We start from the raw sequence: 25,606 nt of genomic DNA, 5'->3' as shown, positions 1-25,606 counted from the left end.
TTCGAATTCGGATCGGATTCCAGAGCGTTTCAACTATTCGGGCGTCGCTTGGGTTATTTTCGTTTATTAAAATCGCATAAAGTGCAGAAATATGTTAGGTCAGATCGTAAAAGCCGCCAGAAAATGGAAATCGCTGGCACTGTAGTGGGCGTGTGCGCCTCAAAGTAGGCGTACTAGGAGGCAGGCAGATGGGCAGACAGACAGACAGACAGAGAGACAGAGAGCTCCCTATGAGTATTTTGTATTCGTATTTGTGGGGCATTTAATTGACTTGGACGTCAGAGTTTGCGGCATGCAGCGCGGCAGCACACAACAAACGCAAAGGTCGTAAATGTTATCGCAAAATGCGGCAGGCCAAACAATTTCCAAATGTGGAAATAAACTAAAAAGCAAACTATATTTAACGCACATCGCACATATTCACGAATATATTTCAAAAATTTGTGTGCGGCCATAAAAAGCGAGCTGCGGAAATGCATGAATCGTTATAAAGTATTCGTTATTCGGCATTTGGTATTTGATTTACATTTTAACGAGCTGCATTTCACACCAATAGCGAACGAATTCAAATCAAAATGAAAATCAAAATTCAAACTGAAATCCGAAATGTGCTCTAATGGGACAGCGCTAGTCGATGGCTCAATTAGACTGGTTTGTCGATGGTAGGGGAGGGGTGGGGAGGGCAATAAATAAAACGACCCGCAGTTGAGAGTCGAGCAGTCAAATGGCCGCGTGGCAACACTTGAAAAACCCATTGATCGAGTGATTCCCAAACATCACTAAGCTGCGGTTTGTCTAATTTACGACTCTCTCTTTTTCCCTCGGATGTATCTGTATCCGTAAAAGTATATCTAGCCGTAAGTTAAGTGGCCGTTGCATAAACAAACAATCTCATAGAGAGAGAGAGGCAGCTGCAGCGGCAGCGAGAGGCTGCGATTGGTACTTACCAGGTGGTCCTGGAGGTCCCGGCGGACCCTCGATGATGCCCGTAGGGAACTCGTCACCCTTGATTGTTGTGGTGAGTCCGCGATCACCGCGATCGCCCTTGTCACCCTGTAAACGAGAGAAGCGAAAGAGAGTCGAATGAGTCATGTATTGATAGCTGGCTGTTTGGGAAAATTAAGTGGAAATGCCAAGGGCAAAAGCAACAAGGTGACACACACACCGAGGGGCGATTAATACATAAATAAACGATAAATAAAGTGGAAAACCGAAAAACCAGACAATGGGAAAAACTGAAAAACAAAAGCAGACAGCTCACAGACACGCCACAAACACACACACACATGCATATGGGACGACGACGAGTCACTTAAAACGTCACAATGTTTATCCAACAGATACAAATAGTGCATTAATCCTTGTGACATCTCTGTCTGTCTCACTTATGAATCGTTTTTCCTCTTCTGTTTCTCTTTCACTCAATCATTATCTTGTTGCTTTTGCTCACTGCTTCGTCGTCGTTGTCGACTGTGATTTACTCACCTTTGTGCCAGGTGCACCCGCCACTCCAGGCGGTCCAACGGGTCCTGCTTGGCCGACCTCGCCCTGCAGTCCCTGCGGTCCAGTTCCGCCGGGGGGTCCACGCTCGCCAGGCACGCCTGGAAGGCCTGCTTCGCCTGGTGGTCCTGGCGGTCCGGGCTCGCCTGGTTCGCCCTAGATGATATAAAAATATCATTATTAGCACTCAGGGTATCTACACAGTTTTCCATTGAAATTGGAGGCAGGGGCACGTGCAACAAACAAAGGCACAACTACATACGAAGACATGCGTCTTATTCAAGAAAAGAGATATATGGTAAATCATACCTGCACCGGAGTACTTACCTTGAGCTGTATGACCGTCGAAGCGGATACGTTAACGCCCGCTTCTTGCAAGTCCTTACAACACCCACAAAAATATTAAATGATTCAACGCAACGCATAAAAATAAAATGTGTAAAGTGGTAAGTAAATAAAATACAAAACTTATAAATAAATCAATTGATTAGCTGCTGCAAAGCGTTTTAGTTGTCAAATTAAGAGATGTAAATTCAGAGCGTATTAAATAAATTAAAGAAAATAAGATTAACCAAATGAAAAGCCAACAACAAAGCGAATAAAAAGAAATACAAATATTTTACATCACGCGTGCTGCATATTTAAATTGTAGTCTTACTTTAGCTCGAACTTTTTATTGATAAATGTTCGGTGTTAATATCCACAGATAGGCGACAGAAGCACGCCTGAATTTATTGAGTCCATTGGCACTTTCTATGCTGGATACTGAATACAGAATACTGGGTACTGGATACTGGATACTGTGTTCACTTGCATTATGCCAATGATAAAAATTCCACAGCAAATAGTCAAATGACATTTAAAATTGTACAAAGAGGGAAGGAGTTGCTCTAATGGCATGCCATGGTTGTTTCCTCATTGAAACTGAGCAAAATGACTAAGCACAAAGTATGCAGAAGTAGCAAGAAATTTATTGTGGAGCTTAAACCAAAGAGCTGAGCCAAGTTAAAAGCATTACGAACAACAATGACCAGGATAATAAACAACTACAAAATACAACGGCAACATCTACAACTACAACAAGAATAAGGACTACAGACTAGCTCCACAATTGTGACCATGACGAAGGACAAGCGCAGAGGACGCAGAGACACAACAAGTTGCAAATATTTGCTGCTCTCTGTCCGACTGCATTTTGCCTTGAGAAATGGTCATGGATGTGGAGGGGAGGGAGAGGGGGTCTGTCATGTAGAGAGTACAACAGTTGAAACATATTTATGGCTGAAATACCTTAACAGCAACAATTTCCGCATAGCCCAACGTGCCGCCATGCAGCGTTGTCACCGATCTCTTCAGTCCCTGGCAGGATGCGGATACGGATGCAGATGAGTAGAAAGCAGAGCGACATTTGGTTAGGCATTTTCTTTTCTCTTATTGGTTTAACAAAATTTTGAATGAAAGTTTGCACTTTGCACTTTTCGCAGTGCAAATTTGCAGCAGCTTATGAGCAGGTCTGCGTCTACTTACCTTGACTGTTTGGAAGACATCGACGCCCGGGTGGCCAGTGTCGCCCTTCTGTCCCTTGTCGCCGGGTTTGCCAGCGGCACCCTTCTCCCCGCTGATGCCGTTCAGACCCTGCGAATCAAGTCGACCGTTGCCATTGGGCATATCAGCACAACTTCTCCACTTTTCTACACTCTTCACTCTCTCTTCTCTTTGATACTTACCGCTTCGCCCTTGTCGCCGGCATCTCCCTTCTTGCCGCGCTTCCCTCGCTTGCCGGGCGGGCCGGGGGGACCTGGAGGACCTGCAATTGAAATGAAATTTCCTTGGTCAAAGTTTTGAGTCTTGACTCTTTTGTGCAAAGTAATAAGGCAAAAAGACAAAGTCAGGATTGCGTCTTAAGGTCAACAGCTGCCGCCTCATTAGTTGCGCATTGAACTTTGCAGCTGACCGCAGTATGCGCCCGGTGACACGGCGAATTCGCAGCCAAGTCGACAACTCATCTTTCCCCCCTGCCCCCCTGGACTGCTCCTCTCTTGTACAACGTGCCAACAGTGGCACTTCTTGCTTCTTGCTGGTTCGCTTTTTTGGCTGTTTTTTGCGCAGTTTTCTCGCAACTTGTGCAAATTCATTTAGCTGAAAAATGGCTTTCGCTGCATTTTGTCGTCGTCGAGGTGCAGGACCTACGAGACAACTGGGCAGAGGACAATGCGGGACGGAGCCAAGTGGGCAAAGAACAGTGGAAGCTGTGCACAAAATATTTATAACCACTTTGGCTGCTATTATTTTAGCACTGTGGAAAACTTTATCCGCTGCGAGACGCAGCAGAAGACGCAACAAGAAGCAGGACACAACTCGACTCGATGCTTTTCAATTATTTCGCATGCAATTTTACGGCGCATAAAATTTCAGGCATCGTGTTTTATAGTTAGTCCTGGCAATTATTCTTATTAGAGCTCTGACTACTCAGAATGCACGTTGTGCTTCCTTGTACGTCGTGGGCCTTTCTTCTTTGCCTGTTGTTGCCTAGAGACAGGAAATTAACACCTACATAAAAGCCAACTCGCCAAGGCCAAAGATGCTGGCAAGCAAAAGCAAAAGCAAAATATCTGAGTGAATGAACAGTTTTTCCTGCCAAGCTCAAATGAAGTAGGTGTGAAAATATTTAATTAAAATAACAGCCAACAACAAAAATGATAACAACAAGACAACACAACACAGCAAACAACAAAAAACAGTGTTTTCTGTTTTAACAGAAGTACAACAACAACAACTCTAGTCGCAATAGCTATTGTACAACAATGGCTAGAGGAAACACGCGCCGTTTTCTCACTTTTCCCACATTTCTTGCGTTCCTTTTCGTTTTTTCGTATTTTTTTTCTTTGCTGTTTTACTGAGAATACGCAGACCTTTCGGCTGCTGTTTAATAATTGTTGTAATTAAGTAATTCCGTTTCTAGCTGCTCTCGAAAAAGGTGCAAGAGGATGAGAAATGGGAGATGAAATGTAAAGAAGGGCCAGCGGCAAAGGAAGCTGCCTTTAATGCAGGAAACGCCGCAACTCTCTCCAAACAATTTAAATTCATTTCGCACCAAAATGGCGCCACAAACTACCAAAGTGAAAAAAAGGCCAGCCAGCACGCGTCTCCCCGCCCCTTCTCTGATGTGGGCGTGGCACATTGTGTAGGTGCGATGTGAGCAGCCACAGGCAGTCAGCTAGTGAGGCAGTCGAGTAGCCAGCGTGACTCCAACCCAGCCCACAGACGTCCCTCTAATGCAGCCAGCTCATTTAATTAAAAAAAGATTTTCTTGCCTCGCCATCTTTGGGCAGAGGGAAGAGAGGGTGAAGCAACTGAAAGGTGTCAGTTCGGCTTTGAATTTGGCCTTTTTATGGGCGGAAAGCATAAGTGCATTTGTAATCATAAAAGGTGAAGATTGATCTCATGGATCTCACTTGGCATTGCACTCTGGGGAATTTCCCTTACACTAGGCAAGTAATAAAAGCCAACCAATTAAGCGTGGCCAAGACGCAGGCACAGCTTGAAACAAAGGCTGCTTAGCTTCTCGATTGCTGGGGCCTATTGCCGGCCAACTTGGCAACGTCAAGTGTCGTAAGCCAAAGCCAAACGGAAGTGTCGAGCTACCAACAGCGTCGTGTTAACAATGCCATAGGAAGCAAGCATTAAAGGCAAATGGGCCAAGTGTGCGACGAGAAAGAAAAAAGGAAAGAAAAGAAAAGAATGGGCATTGCCAGAGGAAGGGGAAGAGAAAAGAGCGGCAGCAGAAAAGAAGCGAAAATTGCGCTTAATCTAATAACAACATAATAATCATAATCATAATATCGTTTTGCCTGCTTCACATGCTTCGTTCGCTTTGGCTCTTTGCCTCTTCGCCTCTTTGCAAGTTTGCTCGTTTTCCCATTTTCCAGCTTTGTTGCCATTAACGCCGCATTTTCCGTATTATTTTCGCGTTGATGGCGTCGATGGCTGCCGTTGCTGTTGCTGTTGCCGCATTTGGCGCACAGTTTGTTGCCTGTTAATGGTATTTGTTGTTTGCTCTCGACATCTCTTGTTGTTGCTGTTGCTGTTGTTATTGTTGATGCTGCGCTAATGCGCTAAGAAATCCCATTGTACACACACACACACACACATACATATATACATACACATACTCACGCACACGCACACTCGAAGAGGTGACAAACTAAGTACGCGCTTTGCTCTGATAAAGTTGTTAAGTCAAAACTTGTTATTTTTATTCTCTGTCACACTCCGTTGACGGACGATAATGAAGATAATACGCAACTCTCTACACGATGATGATGAAGATGATGATGATGATGGCGGCAATTGAGCGGGTTCTCAATGAGCGCGTGATGCAAGCCGCACACACACTGCCCATAAATCCATATCGATGTCAACTACACTCTTCTCTACTTCTTCGCATCTCTAGTCGTAGGCTAAAGTAGCTTTTGCGCCCCCCCAAAAGATGCCTCCGTTGCTATGGCAGTGTCAACATTAGTTCAACTGCTGCAGTAGCAAGTGAAGTGGGGAGGGGGGAGAAGAGGACCAGGCTCAACTGGCAGAGCGGAAAAAGGAATTATGTCAAGTTGTACGCGTAATAAATACTCGGAATCGTTTACGTGCGTACAACACCACAACGACACGTACAACAAACAAGAGCCAAACAAGTCGGCAAACAGTGGGATAAACCCAGCAGAGACAGATATACTCGTATATACAGATATAGATATAGAGACTGAGTAGTGCAGGCAATTGACTCTGAGAGGCTGACAGACGATGAAGCACAAGGTCTGCTCCAGTTGGGTCTTGTCTGCTCTCCGTGTGACTCTTTATGCCATTATCAAACTTTGCCGCCACACTTGGGATGCTCCCAAGGAGTCCATGGAGACCTCAGTAATTTGAAAACTTCTTCAACTACATACCGTATGAAAGTAGCAACAACTATGGGTAATCAGGGAACTGCATTAGCTCATTAAGGACATACAAGAATTCCCCCAAGAAACGCCTTTCGTCAGCTGCATTTACTGAATCCTAATGATATTTTTCCCTAGCACTTTATGATACAGGATACAGAATACAGAATATAGGATTCGTGTAACTGGGAAATGTTTGTCATCAATTGGGTTCCAATCGAGCAGCTCAGTCAAGCGGCAAATCAGAACATTAAGGACTATGGCTGGATCCCTTGCCGAGCATATTGTTTGCTGTCTGATTGCGGTAGCTCGATGAGAAATCTCACACTCTCTGCTCAAATGTGTGTATGTGTGTATAAATGGGTGTCTAGTGTGTGTGTGCGCTTGGTGGGGGAGGCAGAGGAAAACGTCTCTACTCGTATGTGCGTAAATAACGCTGATCTTTGACTTATGAACAAAGTTTTTAGTCAGTGAAGCAAAACTTTGTGTAAGTAGGCTTCTCTCTAATGAATTTAAACTCGCACAATTTTCATTAGGCGTGCCCCAAAGTATCTTATGCTCTTACTGCGTCAGCTATAAGTATCTCTGGGTGTGTATCTAGATACGAGTGCTGCTCTCAACTTGACTGCCAGCTAGCTGTTGAGCCTTTTCACTATGTTGCAACAGCAGCAGCTCAGCTGCACACATCGCCTGGCAACGACATCCTGTCAAGGCCGTCTGGCTGCCAACTGGCAAACGGCAGCTGGCAACTGGCAACTGGCAGCGAAAGGAAAACTCGAAATGCAAACATTGATGGCAAACTTTTAACACACTCGCAAAGTGTGCCATGTCGTCAACTCCTGCTGCTGCTACTCCTTTTGTCTGCTGCACAGCCAGGGAAATAGACAAAATGGTAAATGGGAAACTCAGCTTAAAACAAAATGACGAGCGTTTCATTCATTCTGATATAGCTAGCGAAACTTTCTTGTTTTCATTCGCATTTCCCCAAAAGAGAGATGGCCACAGCCGTAGCCCAGACAAGGACATTTGTTGTCCCTGCTGTTCTTGTTATTTTTGTTGTCAGCTGTTGCTGTTGCTGTTTCAGTTGCTCTTCTCTTTTCGCCTGCCTGCGAGTTGCCAATGCGATTCTTCAATAACTGCATCTGCGATGTCAAGGATATGCGACAACAATGTGTATAATAAAGCATATCAACTGAGGGAGCCAAGATACAAATTGTCTCTTCTTCCAGTTTGCATCTTTGTCCTTGTCCTTGCCCTTGGCTTTCCTCTCTTGGCGCTTGTCGCTTGTCACTGGTCTCTTGTCGCTCGTCTCGTGTTTCTTATTTTGTTCTTTCTCCTGATACACGATACTTTAGCTACGTTATAATTCTTGTCGTTGCTAAAGTCGGTATCCTTTTTCGCTAACGGTGCTCGTGTCCTTGGTCTCAAGCAGTTGCTGCTCACTTTACACAGCAGCACACACACACACTCCCCGGTGCGTATACGTAATGTGAATGCAGAACAACTGCTGTTCGAGGAAATCTATGTTTATGCATCTGTTGTTGCCAGTTTAGCTGCTACAGTGAAGCCTGCGACAGCTGCTCAAACAGGTTAAGGTTCGTTCCTCAGTGATTTAGGGGAGCTCATTAAGTCAACCTGTTTTGGGGCTTGTCATTTCGCAACTCGTAATAATCATTGGCCATAAATCAACGAGTGCATAGCATAAAGTTCTCCAAGACACTTTCAACTCATTCCAAGATAAGATGCGACCTTGCTTTCGTATATCATAATAGTCCAGGATGTCGCTGCAGCTTCTCGTATTACTCGTTCATTTGCCTAATTAGTGCACTTGACTGAGCACAAAGCCGCTCTGCATAATTGAGTTACGGTCGCCAAGACAACCCCATTCTCGATAGGCATGTAATTATTTAGTGACTCTGTATCTATCTCCTATATACATATATATCTGTGCATCAATTACACTATTGTCTTCTGTCTGGGCTAAATCGCTTGCCTTTGGTCTGGCCTTTGGAGATTGCCTTGTTGTCTTGCTTGGATGTGCGTGGACAGTCTTATGGCATACTTTTAATAAGTCAACACACACACACACACACACACACACACACACACACACAAACACACACACGCAAGAGGATGAGGAATGTGTGTTTGTTGTTCAATCTGTTTGGTTATCTTTAGTTTTGATGTCATGTTAAATTTGCACAAGGCAATCTGCAATGAGATTCAAAACACACACAGACACAGTGACAAATGGCAACTGTATGTGTGTGCGTATGTGTGGGCGGGTTGTCTGAGTGTGTATGTGTGTGTGCCACTTGCGGCTGGCAACAAATGACTGACAAATCTGTTGCATTAGTGAATCCGTTTGTTGCATGCAGCACATCGATTTGTCGGCTCATGAGATTTTGCCGTTGCTGTTGCCATTTCGGCAGCTTTAGCTTCGGCTGTTGCCTAATTAAATGACAGTCATAAATTCAGTGAACTAATCAGCTGGGACTATTCACCCGCCTACAACTCCTCCCTCGATTCCCATTTATTTATGTTGTTGTTGTCGCCGTTGTTTCTCTGCTTCAGCGATTTATCTGCATTGCGTGTTTGCCTAGCTCCAACATTGTCCCATTCATTTTTACCATTCCATGCACATACAATACGAGTATGCATCTATTGTATGTTTGCTGACAGCTCTCTGATCCCGTGATGCTGATGATTTTTCTAATGATGCTTTGATGCATTGACATTGCAGCCACAGCGTCAACAGGTTGACGCGCCCCTTGTGGCCTCTGTTGCACTGCAATTAATTAACATTTATATTGGCACGCCCCCCATCCGCCCACTTTGACCATAACACATGTTAACACACTGTGCTCGACGAGGCTCGACGCAGACAAATGCGTGCGGTTTGGCCATAAATATCACAGGTAATTGCCCTCCCATTTAAAGAATACAAGAGTTAATTGCGAATTTCGTTGCATTCAACGAATTGCATTGGATTCAGTTTCGCTTCAATTCAATTCGATTCGATTCAATTTCATTTCCATTTGCAATTGATTGACAACTCTTCTGCCCTGTTGCCCTTTGGTCTCTGGTCTTTGGTCGACGACAAACAACAAACTGACAAATTAGCTTCACATTTATTTGACATTTCATTTGTGTGGGAATATGTTTGATGTGTCGTCGAATTTGTTTGCTTTTTGCAATTTGTTTGCCATTAATTTTATGATTTTCCATACAAATTATTTAATTTATTGCTGTTTGCGCACTGATTTATGCAGCTCCGCAGCAACCGCACACATAATCATTCCGTTTATATTTTTATTCGCTGTACCATAATTTAAAATATTCATTTGTTAAATTTAAATGGCATTTTATGCGATGCGTAATACGAATTTAATAGTCCGTTGGGAAATCGAAAAATCAGAGAACAGAGAACAGAAAACAGAAAATTCTCTCTGTCTGCTGAACGTTTAAGCTGATAATAAAATATGCCAGCAATTTCGCAGACACAATTCGTATTCGTATTCATTCTCGACTTGGCAATCGCACTTCAAAAGGCCTTTCATAAAAGCCACAATGTGGCTGTCAAATGTCAAAATGGCTACAGGCAATTAGACCATTCCCAGGCACTTTGTTTTAATTCCCCTGACTGACAGCACGACACCCGACAAAATGTTGCAATTGTCTTTGAGCTAATACCCGTGCCTCGTCAAGCCAAATTAGCTTCATATGCATCATTTAGCACAAGTGCAGAATAACTCTTAACCGGAAGATATTAGCCCAGTGCAGCTAGCAGCATCCTTCAAAAGCTAAAGTGTTGCCAGGTGAACAATTAAAGTTGCAGTAATTTGCAAAATGTAAACAACTTTGGCAACTTTGCGAAGCTCGGCTTAATGTTAATGTTCGCACCCGTCAACAAAGTAAAAGCAAAATGAAAAGAAAAGAAACGAAAAGAATGGCAAATAAAATAAAGTAAAATAAAAATAAATCCCAAACGATCAACTGGAGAGCAGCTCACTTTAATAAAGCGGACATCCCTTAACTGGGATGAGTATGAGTATGAAAAAAGCAAAAAAAAAAAAAGGAAAACTGGCAGCCGGAAAAAACACTTGTAAATCCCCAAGCGTTGCTTATGTTTAAGTAATTGGCAAAAGGCTTAAGCTGCTGCTTTGCCTGACATCCCAACACTCCGACGTCCTGACGCCCCGACGCCCTAACTCCCCGCCGCCCCGACGCCCTGATTCCCCAACACCAACACCATAAAGTGAGTAAACCTTTTCAGCCATCAGAGCATGATTGTTGAAAAGTTTTGGACTCAATGAAATACCCTGACCCACAACAAGACTGTATTTTCAAGAGACATTTTTAAATCTGCATTTGAAGCACTTTTACGATGGGGAAAAAGCCATCCTCCAGTTAGTTCTTGGTCGATAATCCTATTTATATCGTTGTGCCATTTGAGCGATGGCTGTGTGTGTTGTTGTTAACAAATAGCACACAAATATTCGACTAAATTGATGCCCCGTGGATAATCCGAAAGAAATTAAAGAAAAACAAGCAGAGCAGTTGCAATAAAAACAAACGCGACGGATTAACACGCAAGCGGGAAAAAATAATAGATAGTCGACAAAGGGAAAATCTAAAACAATTTCATCAACAATATGACAGACTAGAGATAATAATATTCTCATGAAAAAATACACCCATCAATGCGTATCTGAGGTGGCTGAGTAAAGTTGTGAGTTTGTATACAGCTGAGCTGAGCTGTGAGCGGAGTTGAGAGCGGAGGCTCTTCACAATAGAAAGTATTTGACAAGAATTTAATACGCTTTTACTGATGTGCCATTGACGGGCGGCACCTTACCCTTCTCCTCCTTTCCTATCGACATTAGCATATTTTCAACTGGATTCAACGATTGAACGCGGAATGGAAGCAGAGCCAGAGGCAGAGGCAGCTTCAGCGGCGACTCACTTACTTTCAATACGCTTCCACGCAATTGCATCGCAGCTGAGAAAAAGAGAAAATAAAGCTAAAAGCCGCAGATAAATACAGCTCTAAAAGAGCAGAGCATTCAAGCTGTGGAAAAGAGGGAGAGGGAGAGGGAGAAGAGGCATTCGCTGTTGCCAGTGACAACGGTGCGGGGGGAAACATCAGCTTCGTCAACGGCAAAGAACAAAGCATCCTCGGCACCTACTGCGGCAGTCTGTAGATGTGGCATGTATTGTGAGAGTGCGGTGCGATTGCGAGAATACTCGCACCAGGGGTAAATCAAGAAATTAATCCCTTCAACAGCTGCGACAGCAGCAAACAAATAATGGAAAAAGTGTATGTATGCGGCGTATTTGTATATATATAATATTTGTGTGCCTTATGAACACACAGAGCAATGAATGGAAATCAAGCTGATGAAGAATGATATAATAATAATAATAACAACAGCAACAACAACAGTAAAAGCGGGTGTCTGCTGGAATCTGGGATGCGGATACGCCATAAAAAATCAGAGCAACGCCAACAACAACAACAGCAACAACAAGAGAAACAGCAGCAGCAAAAGGGCAATGATAATAAAAAAGTGACAAGTGATACAAAGTAAATTCATGCGAATATGAAACAAGATGAGGGCGAGCGATGCAGCAATGAATGGAAATGTACCTACGAACAGCAACACCAAACATATATATTTGTGTATCTGCATCTGTCTTTTTGTATCTGTATCTGTATCTGCAGCTGTATCTGTGGCTGTGCATCTTCTTGGCTCGTTGCCTGGCTGACTGACTGCCGAAGCAGTGGAGCTGCGGCAATAACTCCTTCCTTTGCCACTCACTCCTCCCATTCCCAACTCTTCCTCCTCTTGTTCTCTCTCTTATTGTTATTGGCCTTTTTTATGCTGACGAGCCGAGCTGCCTGTAAAGTCGCGTGTGTGGCATTTTTGCGTGTATTTTGTAAGCCTTTTTTATGGCCGAAATAAGTGAGGAGCCTAATAGGATGTAACCGATGGGAAAATACACAAAAGAGTTATGGTTTAATTTGTCTGTTATGTAAGTGAAACCCGTCTTGTTTACCAACCGCTTCTCTATAAATAGTTTATTTGCTCTTTAAACTAACTGAGCGTACAAGTCAATCTCACTCTCTTTACTTTCTGTTATTCGTGCTTCTATTTTCATTCTTGCTACGCCATCCCCAGCATTGAACTAAGCAGCTATTCGCCTGTCAGTCACCAGAGATCACAGAATGAAACCAGTTCACACTTCACAGGCCCTGGACCGGCAATAACTCGAACGACAGCGCGTAATACGGCGTACGCGGCGTATGTGCAATATTGCTGCGTATTGTGAGTGAAGGGCGTCAAGGAGGGAGTCAAGGGACATCGCTAACGTTTCGTGGATGAGATGAAGTGACACTTACACAATGACAATGATGTCGATATGCGCGATATTCCGAGCCATCACTCATCTCCCCCTTACGCCCCATCCCCGCCGGTTGGTTTCGCTGATGATATGAATGAATTATGTGGGTAGATGGGAAGCTCTGAAGCTGCATAGCTGGGCAGCTCGATAGCTGGATATACGTATGTGGGGGACACACAGAATGAATGGATGGCTGGATGGATGGAGGCTGCCTGTGTCGACATGCGTTAAACTTGCGGCAATTTTGTAACATGGCAGACGAGAAGCAGAGAAGAGGAGCACAACACACTAAAAGAGCGACAACATTGCGAACAACTCGACAGACATCAACCTGCAGCTGTTGCTGTTGCTGGTGGCATGTGTGCGGCAAACGCTTTTGTGGCATTGTTCATGTGGTATAATTTAAATAATTGAAAGTTTTACGCTTGCGCGCATAATGCGATTGCACAACAGCAGCAGCAGCAGCAGCTGATGGCCGGATGAGTAGAAGCTATGCCCGGTGGCAAGCAGCCTGCAGATTGCATCCTGGCTCATCCTGTGGCAACCGTCAGCTGTTGGAGTCGCTGCAACTTAATGAGCATATTTCAACCGCCACAATCTACGCAATCTGCCTCTGCCTGCTATACAAATATTGCACGCTTATATGCGTGCAACATGGGAATTAAATTAACCAATTTTAATGTGGGCTGCCTCGCCGCTTTGCGTTGTTCATTCCATCGTTCCACCTGCGGCAGCCCCTCAACAACAACAACGCAAATATAAATACAAATTCAAATGAGCAGCGACTGCGAACATAGAACATAAAAAGGGCTTTGTTCTTTGCCAACCTCGGGCCATGGCGGACAAGAATTACAATTAAACGATCGACTAGACAAATGTGCTGTGGCCCCGGGCATAGGACAAAAACGAAACACAAGTACAAGCTCCAATTGCAATCCCTCTTCTCTTCGCTCCCCTGAGCTGCAACCCTTTTGTCTGGCACCGAATCCGAGAGTACGTGAGTGCAAACTGCTTACGCTCGTATCATACAAATCATGTAGCTGCCATAAATTCCAAATTGCCAGACATTTTAACACACACACTTGCTAGAGTATGAGAGAGAGAGAGAGAGAGATGGAGATGGGGGACAGAGATAGATTGCAGCGGACACTGGGACAGTTGCTGATGCTGAAGTGTCGGGAGATTGCCATAGCAATGGCGATGCGATGGCGATTGGCTGACTGGGCATCGCCAGCGGGTGCAGGTTGACTGATAAAGGCAATGTGGTTACTTTGGCTGCCTTGCTGGGGGATCTCGTCTACTACACACATAACATATAGCACTCTATATACATACTATATATGTTTGGGTGTGTGTTGTAGAGTTAGTTTAACAACGGCAGCAACAACTGCCAGAGGGTTGTCTAAATTGTGGGCGAACTATAATGAAACTTGACATGTTATTTGTTCATTGAGCAAACGTGCTGTTGCTTGGTGTTTTTGTTGTTGTTGTGTATGTCGAGTAGTTTTGTCTGAGAGCATAAATATTGTACGAGAACAGCAACTGCTTCTTCGATTGCTGACCGGCAGCAAGTGCAAGGAACTTGCAACACGTCGACATAGTTTTACTGACACGCTCAAAAGAAGTTGGCTCGAAATTGGAAACTTGCAACTGCTAATGAAAATATTGCTGTTGCTATTCCAGATTCATATTGAATTCCACTCAAATGCTTTTCAGGGTATCTTCAAGTCGTTGTGTATGAGTTTAATTGGAATTGGTTTTCTTGCACCACTGGGATTTTGGAGCAACTGTGGTGCAGTGAGTGAACGTTTCGTTTTGTAAATAAATTGAGTGCCGTTGCCATGATAAATACATAAAGTACACTCACTCACACACTCTTTCACACACACATACATACACATACACACACTCTCTCTCGTATGCAAAGTCTATTTATTTTAGGGCCAAAATATGCAGCAGACGCAGCAGCTTTCTATTGTTTTAACTTCTTTCTTCTGCGCTGCGCTGCGCTGTTCTCTTTTTTATGGCGCACTCCTCTTTTTTGTCTATTGCTATTGTTATTGTTGCACTCTGGCTTCATTATTTTTATTGGATTCTTGCAAAACAGACAACAGACGCGCAGACAACGCGACAACCCAAAGAGACAGCCCCAGCTTCACCACAAGCTTCATCTGAGCTTCCTAACTAAGTATCTATTCGACATTCAAGAGCTGAGCTCCTCTATGTTTTGCCCTCTAAGATATGATAATGCCTTTGCTCGGGGTTCAATAGAACCGTTTGCTAGCCAAGGATTCTCAGTCAAGTACATTCCACCCTCTACCTTCTCCTTCTCCTTCTCCATCCCATACTTGTATTCATTCAGCACCCACACTCAAGTGCAGTTGATTCAAAGTGGCTTTCATGTTCAGAGCACAGCCAAAAGACAGAGAGAAAGACAAGCCGCAGTTTGTCATGTTGAGCGGCGTCCGATGGCTTGGAATGCTTATAATGGCATATTACACATACGCCCCGTGGCGCCCTGCCTAATAAATACAAATTTGGACAGCATGAATTGCCGTCGCCGCTTCGGTTGAGCCCCGGGCAAGCGAAACCAAAAGGGTTCGCCGAAGCTCACCGAAACCGAAGCCAATGCACTGCAATGCAATTGGAGCACGATGAGGAACATGAAATCTAATATTTATTGGCACCCACAGCGTGGGTAGAGACTCATGTGTGTGTGTGTGTGTGGGGACAACCGAATGCCTGCGTGACGTGTCTAACAGGCTCATTAGGCACAAGTGGCAATGCGCTAATTATGAGTGGTCATCGCACAAGGGTCAACTGGCAACTGCCACCACGTTGCACGTTATGCTGCCGCCGCATAAATCTGTTGCCACATTGCCAATTATGCACTTTGTTCCAGCCAGACGACAAAGCCATGAACAGCTTACATAAATCTAAATCCCAACCCGCTTCCATCTTTGCTCTCCCTTTGCTTTCGGGCCAAGTCGCATTATGACGTTGCCAGCAAATGTTGCATGCGACGACTGCGAGAGAACAGTGAGTAGAGAAAAAACCAACCACAAAGTTGCAACCAGTTGGCCACAGCTGTTGACCTGCTTGTGGCTTGTGCACCACTTCTTCTTGCACTGCCTCAGCACATTTAGTTGCATTCATTAATTAAACTAAATCCATTTGGGGCAAACTCATTATCCTGCGCCACGCTCTTTTCTATCGATCGTCTCTGCGATTGTTATGCAATTTGCGGGTCGATAATTGTTTGGGCTGAAGAAGGAGCTTGTTAACTCGAGTTGTGATACGCTATTCTAAGGATGAAAATGTATTTCGTTGGTAATATTATTTTGCGCCTAAAGTTAAATACGAAAGTCTAAATTGCTGAAAATTCAATGTGGCGCATCAACACGTTGTAAAAAATGTTTCTGGCCAACGTTGAGTGGCCAAATTTCAAATTAAAATTAACATTATGCTAATTTTGTCTATTTGCCGCCACGACGCCACGATGCCACCGTGTGGCATCTTCAGAGTCGTCGCGGGTCGCTGGCTGCCAAACAATCAGCCCACCCACCGCCACAAGCTTGGCCTTAACTTCTGTCCCTCTGTGCAGCGTGGGGCAACTTGGGCCTGTCACCTACTTACCCCCTGGATGCGCCACTGAGGGTAGTCGCAGTCGTAGTCGTGAGATGGCAAACTTTTTATGCAAATTAAATGTCTGCGCTTGACGCGCGTGCGTTTTGTTTGCTTTAAGGCAGTCAGTCATTTCCTTTCTCTGCAGCTCTGCCACACGCCACATGCCCCATGCCCCAGCAGGCTGCCTATCGCTTGCCTTCAGGACTGCAAACGCAATGTCGAAGCCAGAGCGACGCGCGAGTCCCGTTTTAGCCGCTAGGCCAGCGCGAACAATGAAATCGCGATACGCTTTAGCTTGACTGTGAAATACTTGCACTCTCTAGAGCACTAGGTATATGCAGCTGTGAACGTTGAAATAGCAGTGTGACAGAAACAAAACTACATAAGGCTATTCTTGCATATTCCACATTGTTTTTGTTCTTCAGTTTTTCTATTATTTTAATATTTTTCACAAGTGAACACAGCCACTTTCATGCCCTTCCAAATCAATCGGTTCGGGTATATAAAAACTTTGTTTTAATGAATTTTTTAGCCGCAACGTTGAGCATTTTGTATGTTTGCTTAATTAAAGTGTGTGAGTATGAGTGTGAGTATGAAGGAAGCTACTGCTCCTGGAGCAGCTTCTGCAGCTGGTGCTGCTGTTTATTTGCCTTTCAACACGCTGCGCTTCATCATCATTAACAAAATAGGAGCAGGCCAAGAGAAAATACTGAGAACGGAGCGAGAGAATCAAAACAGAAAGAAACGAAACGAAACAAAAAGCGAACAAAATATAAAATCAAAACAAATACGCGGCGCAACAACAAAAGTGCATGACAACCGAACAAGAGGCAGAGGGGAACAGGTGCGGGTGGAAATGGAGGTGGAGTTATAACTGTTAGATGACGACTTTGTGCACCGTGCTACATGTGGCAAGCTAGCTGGCTAGCTGGCTGCGTTGCCAGGAGAGGCAGCAAACGCCACTTTTGGCGTTCCAGCAGCAACAAATTATAATTTCAACCCACTTTTTTTTTCATTTTTCTCTACTTTGCTGTATTAGGAGTAATTCTGGTTTGTTTGTTGTTGTTAGACTTGGTGTTGTTGTGGCTGGCAGCCTGATAAATTTATGCGCCCTGCTTTTAAGTCTTGTTGTTATTATTTTCCTGCTTCCGCTGTGCCTAGCAACAACCTCCACAGCAACAGCAAAAGCAACAGCGACAACAATAACAAAAACAACAACAACAATTGTGCTTGCAACAACAAAGTTGCGCCACGCTGAGTCAAAGACAAGCAACAGGCTGTGCCACAGACAAGTTCAATGTGGGAGTGTTGTTGTTATTGTTGTTGTTGTGGCATGTTATTGTTGTTGCTGCTGCTGTTGCTGCTGTGAGTTATTTGGCTCGACTAGCGCCAGTTGCTCTGAGCCGTCGAGTCCGCCAATTTTCAAAGTTCTGTGATTGTTGTAGCTGCCCTGAAGTGCACTAGGCTAGGCTGCAGTTGCCTGCCACTCACTGTTGCCTCTTCTGTCCCTTCTGCCCCTTCTGCCACTGTTCGGGAGAAGTTGAAAGTTGAGTTGGGTGCAGGCACTTGGGCAGTTTCCTCATCGCTGCCCGCGCTTTTGTTTGTGTTGCATTTAATTTGATTGCTTTTGATTTATCTTTCATAGGGTGTTCGAAGTTCGAGTAGAGTCTCTGAGAGCGTGAGAGAAAAAGAGAGAGAGAGAGAGAGAGAGAGAGAGACAGAGAGAGGAGAGGCGCCTCGCCTGCGCCTTAAATTAATTCCACTTGATACACAATTTTTATCTGCCTGTGTGCCGCATGTGGTTTGTGTTTGGACCAACTTGATTAAGCGCCAATTTATTAGTGATTCATAGACGAGCCGCTGCTGCTGCTTTCAACGCCGTCCAGAAATATTTTTCATTTCTTTGCCACTCGCATATATCGTTCTCACTGAGTTGTGAGATTCTTAAAACCATTCGCTGCGGTGTGGAAAGTTATTAAACTAGACTACGAATGGAAGTTCTAGTTTCGATGCTGTTGATTTAGCACTCGCAACTCGAACATGGCCAATTGCAGCAGACTTCTTGCAATTTGTTTATACAACAGCCAGCCAGTATATTTTATGAGGTCTATGAGTTATGAGACAAACCGGCAATTCGAGTACTTTACGCCAAAATAAATTAAAGAAATTCAGCTTGGTGAGCAAAGTTCTCACTGCTGTGCCATAAATTATTTTTGCAAACAAATTGAAAATTGAATTAATCAAATGAAAACATAAACAGACTCAGTCAGTCTTGTGTATACCAAACTATTCGCCGCAGTCGTTGGGATATCGTATTTCATGCATCCATAAATCATTATAGATTAAATACTTCATTGGTGCGTGCTTGATTTTGTATCTGTCAGATTCGTTTTGCTTTGCTTACAGATACACTTTTCCCCTTTTTATTTAAACAGACAACCGCTCTCCCACTTTTGGCCCCTTCACTCATTAAATTCATATAAATAACACATTCAATTCATTAGCATTAAAATTTCCATTCCGCTCGACCTACGCTTGACTCCCGCCCCCTCAGTTTCCCCGCTCATCCATCGGTCGTTCCATCACTGCCAAAAGAGATGGCGCAAATCAGAGCAGAGAAGTTAAATAGTTGATGCCAAAGCAGAGCAAAAAACAGTCGGCAGCAGTTAATCACACGTCAAACAGAGCCAACAGAAGCAACAAGAAAAGATGCGAGCACAGAGAGAAGGAGAAATGAACTCTGGTCAGGGACTGGTCCTTGGAAATTGCAGGACATATTTCCGAGCAACACACTCTCTCTCTCTCTCTCTCTCTTTCTCTTTGTAATGTGTTCTCACTCTGGGAATGCAACAGCGTCACGCACATCAGACAGCAGACTAATTGCAGCTGTCGAGGATCAGGGGAAGGGTATCAATGGAGATTCAAGAGAGGGAGAAGGGAGCTCGAACATGCTACGACCGGCGTCAAAATCAATTAAACGGGCAACAGGCGAACGGTAATTGCAGCTAAAAATCGACACAGACCCCGCACTCATAAAGAGTGCCACGAAGCACTTTCCGCTAATTGCACGCAGTTTCAATGAGTGCCACGGAATGAAAAGAGAAGGAGGAGGAAAAAGAGGAGGGAGACTTGAGTGGCAAGCCAAGGCGAATGGCAAATAAAAACAGAAATTAAACAAAGTAAATAGAAATTCATCAACGTCATTGGCAGCACTGAAGTTGGCGTCGGCGTCGTCGTCGTCGTCGGCAGCAGCCTCAATAAAATCCACAAACAATCGGCGACGTCGTCGCTGGTTTGTTGTTCTTGCGCTACAAATTCCACTTGCATCTCCTCGCCTTAGTCGTTGTTGCCTCATCCGCAGCCCCTACCGCCACTTCAGTCTCTGTTTCTGTTGTGCTTTGCGGTTCAGACATTAAAGCAAACAATACAATTGCAACCACGGGCGAGCGGTGGAATGGTCAGGTCAGCCGGACAGCCGGACAGTCTGAAGAGTTGGACACTCGGATACACCTCGCTCAGATCCCAAATTCAGAGGGGGGAGAACGCAATGCCACGCCATGCCATGGCTCATTTTTAGTGTGCAATAAAAAGCGATCGACCGTCTGCGTCTGCGGCTTATTCAATTGATTGGAAATTAAACGGGCAATCTCTTTTGGGGTCAGCACCTCGAACCGTACGCAGTTGGAGCGAACTTTTCCGCCACATGGCGGCACCATGGTGCACCTCTGCTGGATTCTCGATTCTGAATACCCGAAATGATGCCAAACGACGCTTTGATGTGCCAGTGGGAGGCAGTTTGCCGTTTGCCTTTTGCCTTTCCTCAATCATTTGCATCCATTAATCAATTTCTACTTCGCTTGCATTTCCCCCTCAAAACATACTTCTGCCTTTCTTCTGTTGCAATCCGCTGTATCTTAAGTGTACCACAAGTAGATTTGGCCGCATTCATCGCCATTGGCCAAGTGGTCAATGCAGCGTTCTTATCTCATGCCACACAGCCACAACCACTTCGCTCAAAACTCAAGGTGTCCTCCCCTTTCCGCCTCCCCTCTGTCTGTCCCTTCTTTATGACTATTAGCTGCTGCTCTGTATCAACAGACCCAATTTGGCTTTTCTTGTTGTTGCCCTGAACTCCCCCGAGGGGACAAAACGGACCCTTTTGTCTGAACTCCGTGCAGCGAGCAGAAGCGAAAAAAAAAACAACGTTGTTGTTGTCGGTAGATCTCCGCTCGCTTAGACAGTTAACTGCGGCTGCAAGTTTAACATAGTTCATTGTCTTGTTGTTCATCAACTTTTTCTATAGCAGCCGCTGGGGACGCAGCGCCCCTTTCTCCTCATCCTCATCTTTTTTTTGCTGTTGTCCACGCAACAACAATGGAAGCTGGCCTACAAGGAAGGCATCAGTATGAGTATTTGTTGTTTGCCATTCGGGATGTTGCAAAATAATTTGAACGTGTTTTCTGTTGTTCATCTGATGCCCTGCACGCAACTGAAAAGGGCATATTCGCCTCTCTATTTATGAATGTTTGTGTTAGGTAACCGAACTGTAATACCCTCTTTAATCTTGTCTAGGGTATTCACAGTTTTGTTGACAACATTTACACGCATAATCTCAATAATAGATTTACAAGCTGTGCCATCAATATGCAAACTAATTTGCGCTACGTGCAGCGCATTCAACAGTCTGCTCAACAGCTCAGCTCAGCCCAGCCCACCAAATTACAATGTTTTCTTTTCGGAATTCCACGACCGTAACTCGCCACGTTGTATCTATTTTTATGTACACGCAAACACACACACACACACACAGTGATTACAGCGAGTGGTAATTAAACTTTCCAGCTCCCCATGGGGCCATGCCATCGACGTGTCATCCGCGACATGCCGAGGCTCAGCCCTGTCTCTGGTTGTGGTTCTGGCCAGGTTTACTCAGAGCAAGGCCGTCCTGGGAGCCGGGCCGCATAATCAGATAAGCGGCAGGGAAAGCACAACACAACAACAAGAAGCGGATACGCCTACAAACGCCTCTCAATGAGATTCATGACAGGCATAGACAAAGTTGAGTAGGATTTCGACAGTGGCCAAAGGGCAAAGGCAACGGCAAAGGGCAGAGGGCAAGGGCGATAAGGAGGCGGCAACTCGCAGGGGCCACTTAATTGTATAAGAAATAAGCCAAGCAAAGTTCAAAACAACAACTAGGGCCATGCCCCTCTCCCCCAATAACGTCTATGGTCTGGGCGTTAATTACGTTTTTATTATTTTCATTTGGCTGGCCATGCAAACGCAAACGCAAACCGCAGAGCAAAAGTAGAAGCAGCGGCAAACTCAACAAAGTCGCTTTCAATTCGAATTCCAGATTCCGGATTTTGGGCAGGCTAAATTAATGATGCCATTGACGGCAACCCAAAAGTCAATTGACTGAGTCCGTGATTGAACCAGGCCAAGAGGGCGGAACAGGGAACAGGGAACTGGAAGATGGAGACGAAGACGAAGACAGAGATGGTGTCGGCTGCAGTGCTTGCTTCATTTTTCATGCCACCAGACGTTGCTTTCGGTTGCAGGTCACGTGATGCTGTTAATTGCATGTCCATGGCCGCAACTTGACGCTCGTCTTTGCACTTCTCCCTCGCTATCTTATGATCCAGTTTCAAATCGTCCTCGACTCTCTTGACTACCTTCGCCCTTGCTAATTGAAAAATGTTTGTTGTTCTCTCTCTCTCTCTATCTGTGAATGCTCAACTGTCTGACTGTCTAACTGACTGTCTCGCTGTCTACTCCCAGTGCTAGTCGCATTTGCAACTAATTGAGTTTCCTCTGCTCTCCCAGGTAGTGAGCTCAGAAATGGTCCCTTAGTGTGAAACTGAATACACAATTGAAATTGAAAACTTTTACACGACGGGCGCCTCTCATATTCATCTCCATCTTCATCTGCTTCTCCATCTTCATCAGCATTCATCGAGTGCCCATCATTCAAAGTAGCCTATCATGCATCTTAACGGGTTCTTTTGTGACCTGCCTGCCTGCCTGCTTGACACTTGAAACTCTGTAACGGGCCACTGCAAACTGGGCTCAGACTACGTCTCATGATGATTATTATTATTATTACTGCTCTCGCTGCTCAGGCACTCCAAAAAAAAATAGAAAGCCATTAGCAATTCATCTTCGAGGCAGTTCTTCTTGTTGTCGTGCCTGCAATTAGAGACGTACTCACTCACACTCACTCACTCACACACTCACTCACTCACACACTCACTCACTCAGTCACCCATAGACACGAACTCGGTTTATTGCTGCAGTCCTGTCAGGGGAATACAAGCGAAGCAAGGGCTACCGAGGAGGGCAAAGCAAGTCAACTTCCTTAACACTTTGACAGCAATTTGCGAAATATGTTGCCGGCAATCAGCAAGGAAGTGAGAAAACAACAACAACAACTGTAGCGACGACGACGACAACAACGAGCAACTTACAACAAGTCGCATAAACAGCAGCGCGCACAAAAGTATGCTACAAACTGCCAGGGCAACACTCACACACACACAGTTCCATGATATATGCACATGTGTGTGTGTGTGTTCAGGCTTTTGTGAACAATCTTACTGACTTCCTTCCGGTTTGCCGGCTTGCCCTGCATCCTTCGTAGGCTGGCCACAAGTGTTTGGCCTGGCCGGGCTCGTTTTTTGTCTGCTTCGCTTTTTGGCAATTAATTAAAAAAAAAAAAAGAGAGAGACACCTCGCTCCCTTCTTACTACAACTGTGCAGAGTGTGTGGCATGGCTGTAGCATTTTCAACAATTTGTGTTACATTGTTGCCACTGCCGTTGGCTGCCATTGTTGCTGTTGTTGCTGTTGTTGGTGTTTGTGTTGCTTTCTTTATGTTTGTCTAGCTGCGATAGCTGTCCAATTTCTCTGTCTGCTGCTGAGCAGAAAGTTTTTGGTTGGGTCCCAAATAAAACCTGCAGGCGCAGCAGTAAGCTGCCCCCCCCCCCCTCGTCTCTTTCGCTCTCTCCAAATACAAACGGCAGCCAAGTTGCCATTTTGAAGCTTCCACACTTTGACCGACGACTCAACATAAAGAGAATAAGTTTACCAACTATAAAAGCCAAGACTAATTTCATATTTTCATCCATCTTAATTAGTGAGATTAAGAGAAAATACAAATTTAATTGTAATATCCACAGCACTTGGTTGTACATTTTTAAGGGTATCCTATCGTCGACTTTGAGCATTTTAAATATATATTTTTTTTGGTTTTAGTTGATTTTTGTGTTGTTGTAAGCTACGTTTTCGTTATTTATGGTTACGTTCTGTTTCTTTTGTTGTTCCCTGCCCGCCCGGCTGCCATTTCTGGGTTACATTTGCAACAACAACAGCAACAACAATAAGGACAACCCCTGACAACAAGCTGCAAGCAAATTGAACAGCAAATCAATAAAAAGAAATAAAAAACGAACGAACGAAACAAACTGTTTTGGAGTTCTACTTTCTACCTCTGAGTACGAAGCGAGTACGTTGACTACTTTAGGTTACCGCGAATATTTAACTAGTTTTCAATTTTTAGCAGCCATGTGGTTGTCCCTCTTGTTGTTGTCCCTTATCCCCTTACCCCACTCCCCGCTCCTCATTCCCTTAGTTGTTGTTACTGCTGCGCTGTTAAGCAAATATTTTTGTTGGATTTTTTTGGTCGTTTTTTTTTTTTGCTCTGTGCACCGAGTAAGTTCAAACCGCGCGCAATTTTTGCAAAGCAGTCAACAAATTTGTTGTTTGCCTTTTTTGGGTAAACTTTTTTGTGTATTTAGTGGCTTTCAGTTTTTTGGCGTTTACTCTTTTAACGGTATTGCAATTATTCCCTTGCTAAAACTGAAACCGGGGTTAGAGATTATACACAATTTGCTGGGCGGTCTTTTATACTATATACATACAAATATACATACGTATATATAACGCCACGCCCATGCATCGATCGGAGAATTTATTAAATTCTTGGAACTCGTGACCCTGCGATGACCATATCAATCAATCGCTTCTCGTCTCTTGCTTTTAACTTGAATCTTTTATGCGAAAGGTCAATACGTTAGCCATACATCAAAGCAAAGCGAAATGCGAAGCGAAGAGGGGAAAGGGGAATGTGGCTTTTATAATTTCTCAATAAATTATTAAATTTAGAATTAAATTCCTCGATTTTTTTGCCAGCAAGTGTGCTTCAGTGTGCTGAGTGCGATGCGATGCACACTTGTTCGATGATGGTTTAAAAAAAGTTTTTGCTGCTGCAACGGAACTCCACTCGCTGCATGCCACACACACACATACACACACACACATACAACATGTTGCCCCAGAGCGCAACACGGTGGGCGGTTGGAAAATTTGTTTGTTTGTCTGTTGTTGTTGCGTGGTACCTTTAATTAGAGAGTTGGTCATTCCCGCCCCTGGCGCTCGCTAATCAACAAACAATGTCCAAACTTTTTAGCAGTTGGCGAAACTTGCTAATTAACAAGACTAAACAAGTCGCAGTCGCAGTCGCAGTTGGAGTTGCAGTTGCGACCCCAGTTGCCCCCTTTCAACTGCAGCAGCTGACAACAGGAAGCTGCAACAGCACGTTGCACGTTGCACGTTGTTTTGATGCGCCATCTGTTGGAGCATGCATGCAGTATGCTTTGTCTCGTATTTGAATCTGCGCATATTGATGCATGACTCATCACAGACGAAGCAAACGGATGCACGCCTAATTACACTTTTTATGTCAGACCAAAGCCTGTGAAATCGCGACGAGAACTGCATTAGACTCGCTCCCCGCCCCTCGTCTGTCTGCTGGCCAACTGACACCTCGGTGTCACACACAGTTCCCTGCTCAAAGAGTGAAACGCTTAAGAGCCACTCGATGTTCGCCTGAGCGCGCTAATGGACAATCAACATCGGGGAAATGCAAATGGCAAATTACCGACCAAATGCAACGGCTGCCTGCATTCCGTTAAGTAAATGGCCAAGATGTAGTCGTCTGCTCAAAGCAAAGAGAGAGAAAGAAAGAGAGGAAATAGCAGTGCAATTATGTGCAAGTATCTTTTGGTAACAAGCTAAGCGACCTCGTCGATATACCCGATACACACAATAGAGAGAAAAGTAAACGTTTACATGCGAGAG

At 44.5% G+C, this 25,606-nt stretch overlaps 1 protein-coding gene across 15 annotated transcripts in view; it reads right to left on the bottom strand.

The window, feature by feature from the left end:
• LOC117573999 (collagen alpha chain CG42342) overlaps window positions 1-25,606 on the bottom strand; it is a 69,099-nt gene that overhangs the window by 19,788 nt on the left and 23,705 nt on the right. For 8 of the 15 annotated variants that reach the window (XM_034257562.2, XM_034257550.2, XM_034257552.2 and 5 more), the window contains exons 3-7: window positions 3,228-3,307; window positions 3,028-3,135; window positions 2,791-2,859; window positions 1,486-1,656; window positions 948-1,053 (exon numbers count right to left, since the gene is read on the bottom strand). In XM_034257562.2, coding sequence (XP_034113453.1) covers window positions 948-1,053; window positions 1,486-1,656; window positions 2,791-2,859; window positions 3,028-3,135; window positions 3,228-3,307 — 534 coding nt within the window. Of the gene's footprint in view, window positions 1-947; window positions 1,054-1,485; window positions 1,657-1,827; window positions 1,882-2,790; window positions 2,860-3,027; window positions 3,136-3,227; window positions 3,308-25,606 lie in introns of all 15 variants that reach the window. The other 7 variants (XM_034257563.2, XM_034257551.2, XM_034257553.2 and 4 more) reach the window with 3 other exon arrangements.

This window comes from Drosophila albomicans, chromosome 2R (assembly GCF_009650485.2).
Source record: "Drosophila albomicans strain 15112-1751.03 chromosome 2R, ASM965048v2, whole genome shotgun sequence".
In the NCBI taxonomy this organism is placed as follows: Eukaryota; Metazoa; Arthropoda; class Insecta; order Diptera; family Drosophilidae; genus Drosophila; species Drosophila albomicans.
This window is presented reverse-complemented; position numbering and strand designations above follow the sequence as displayed.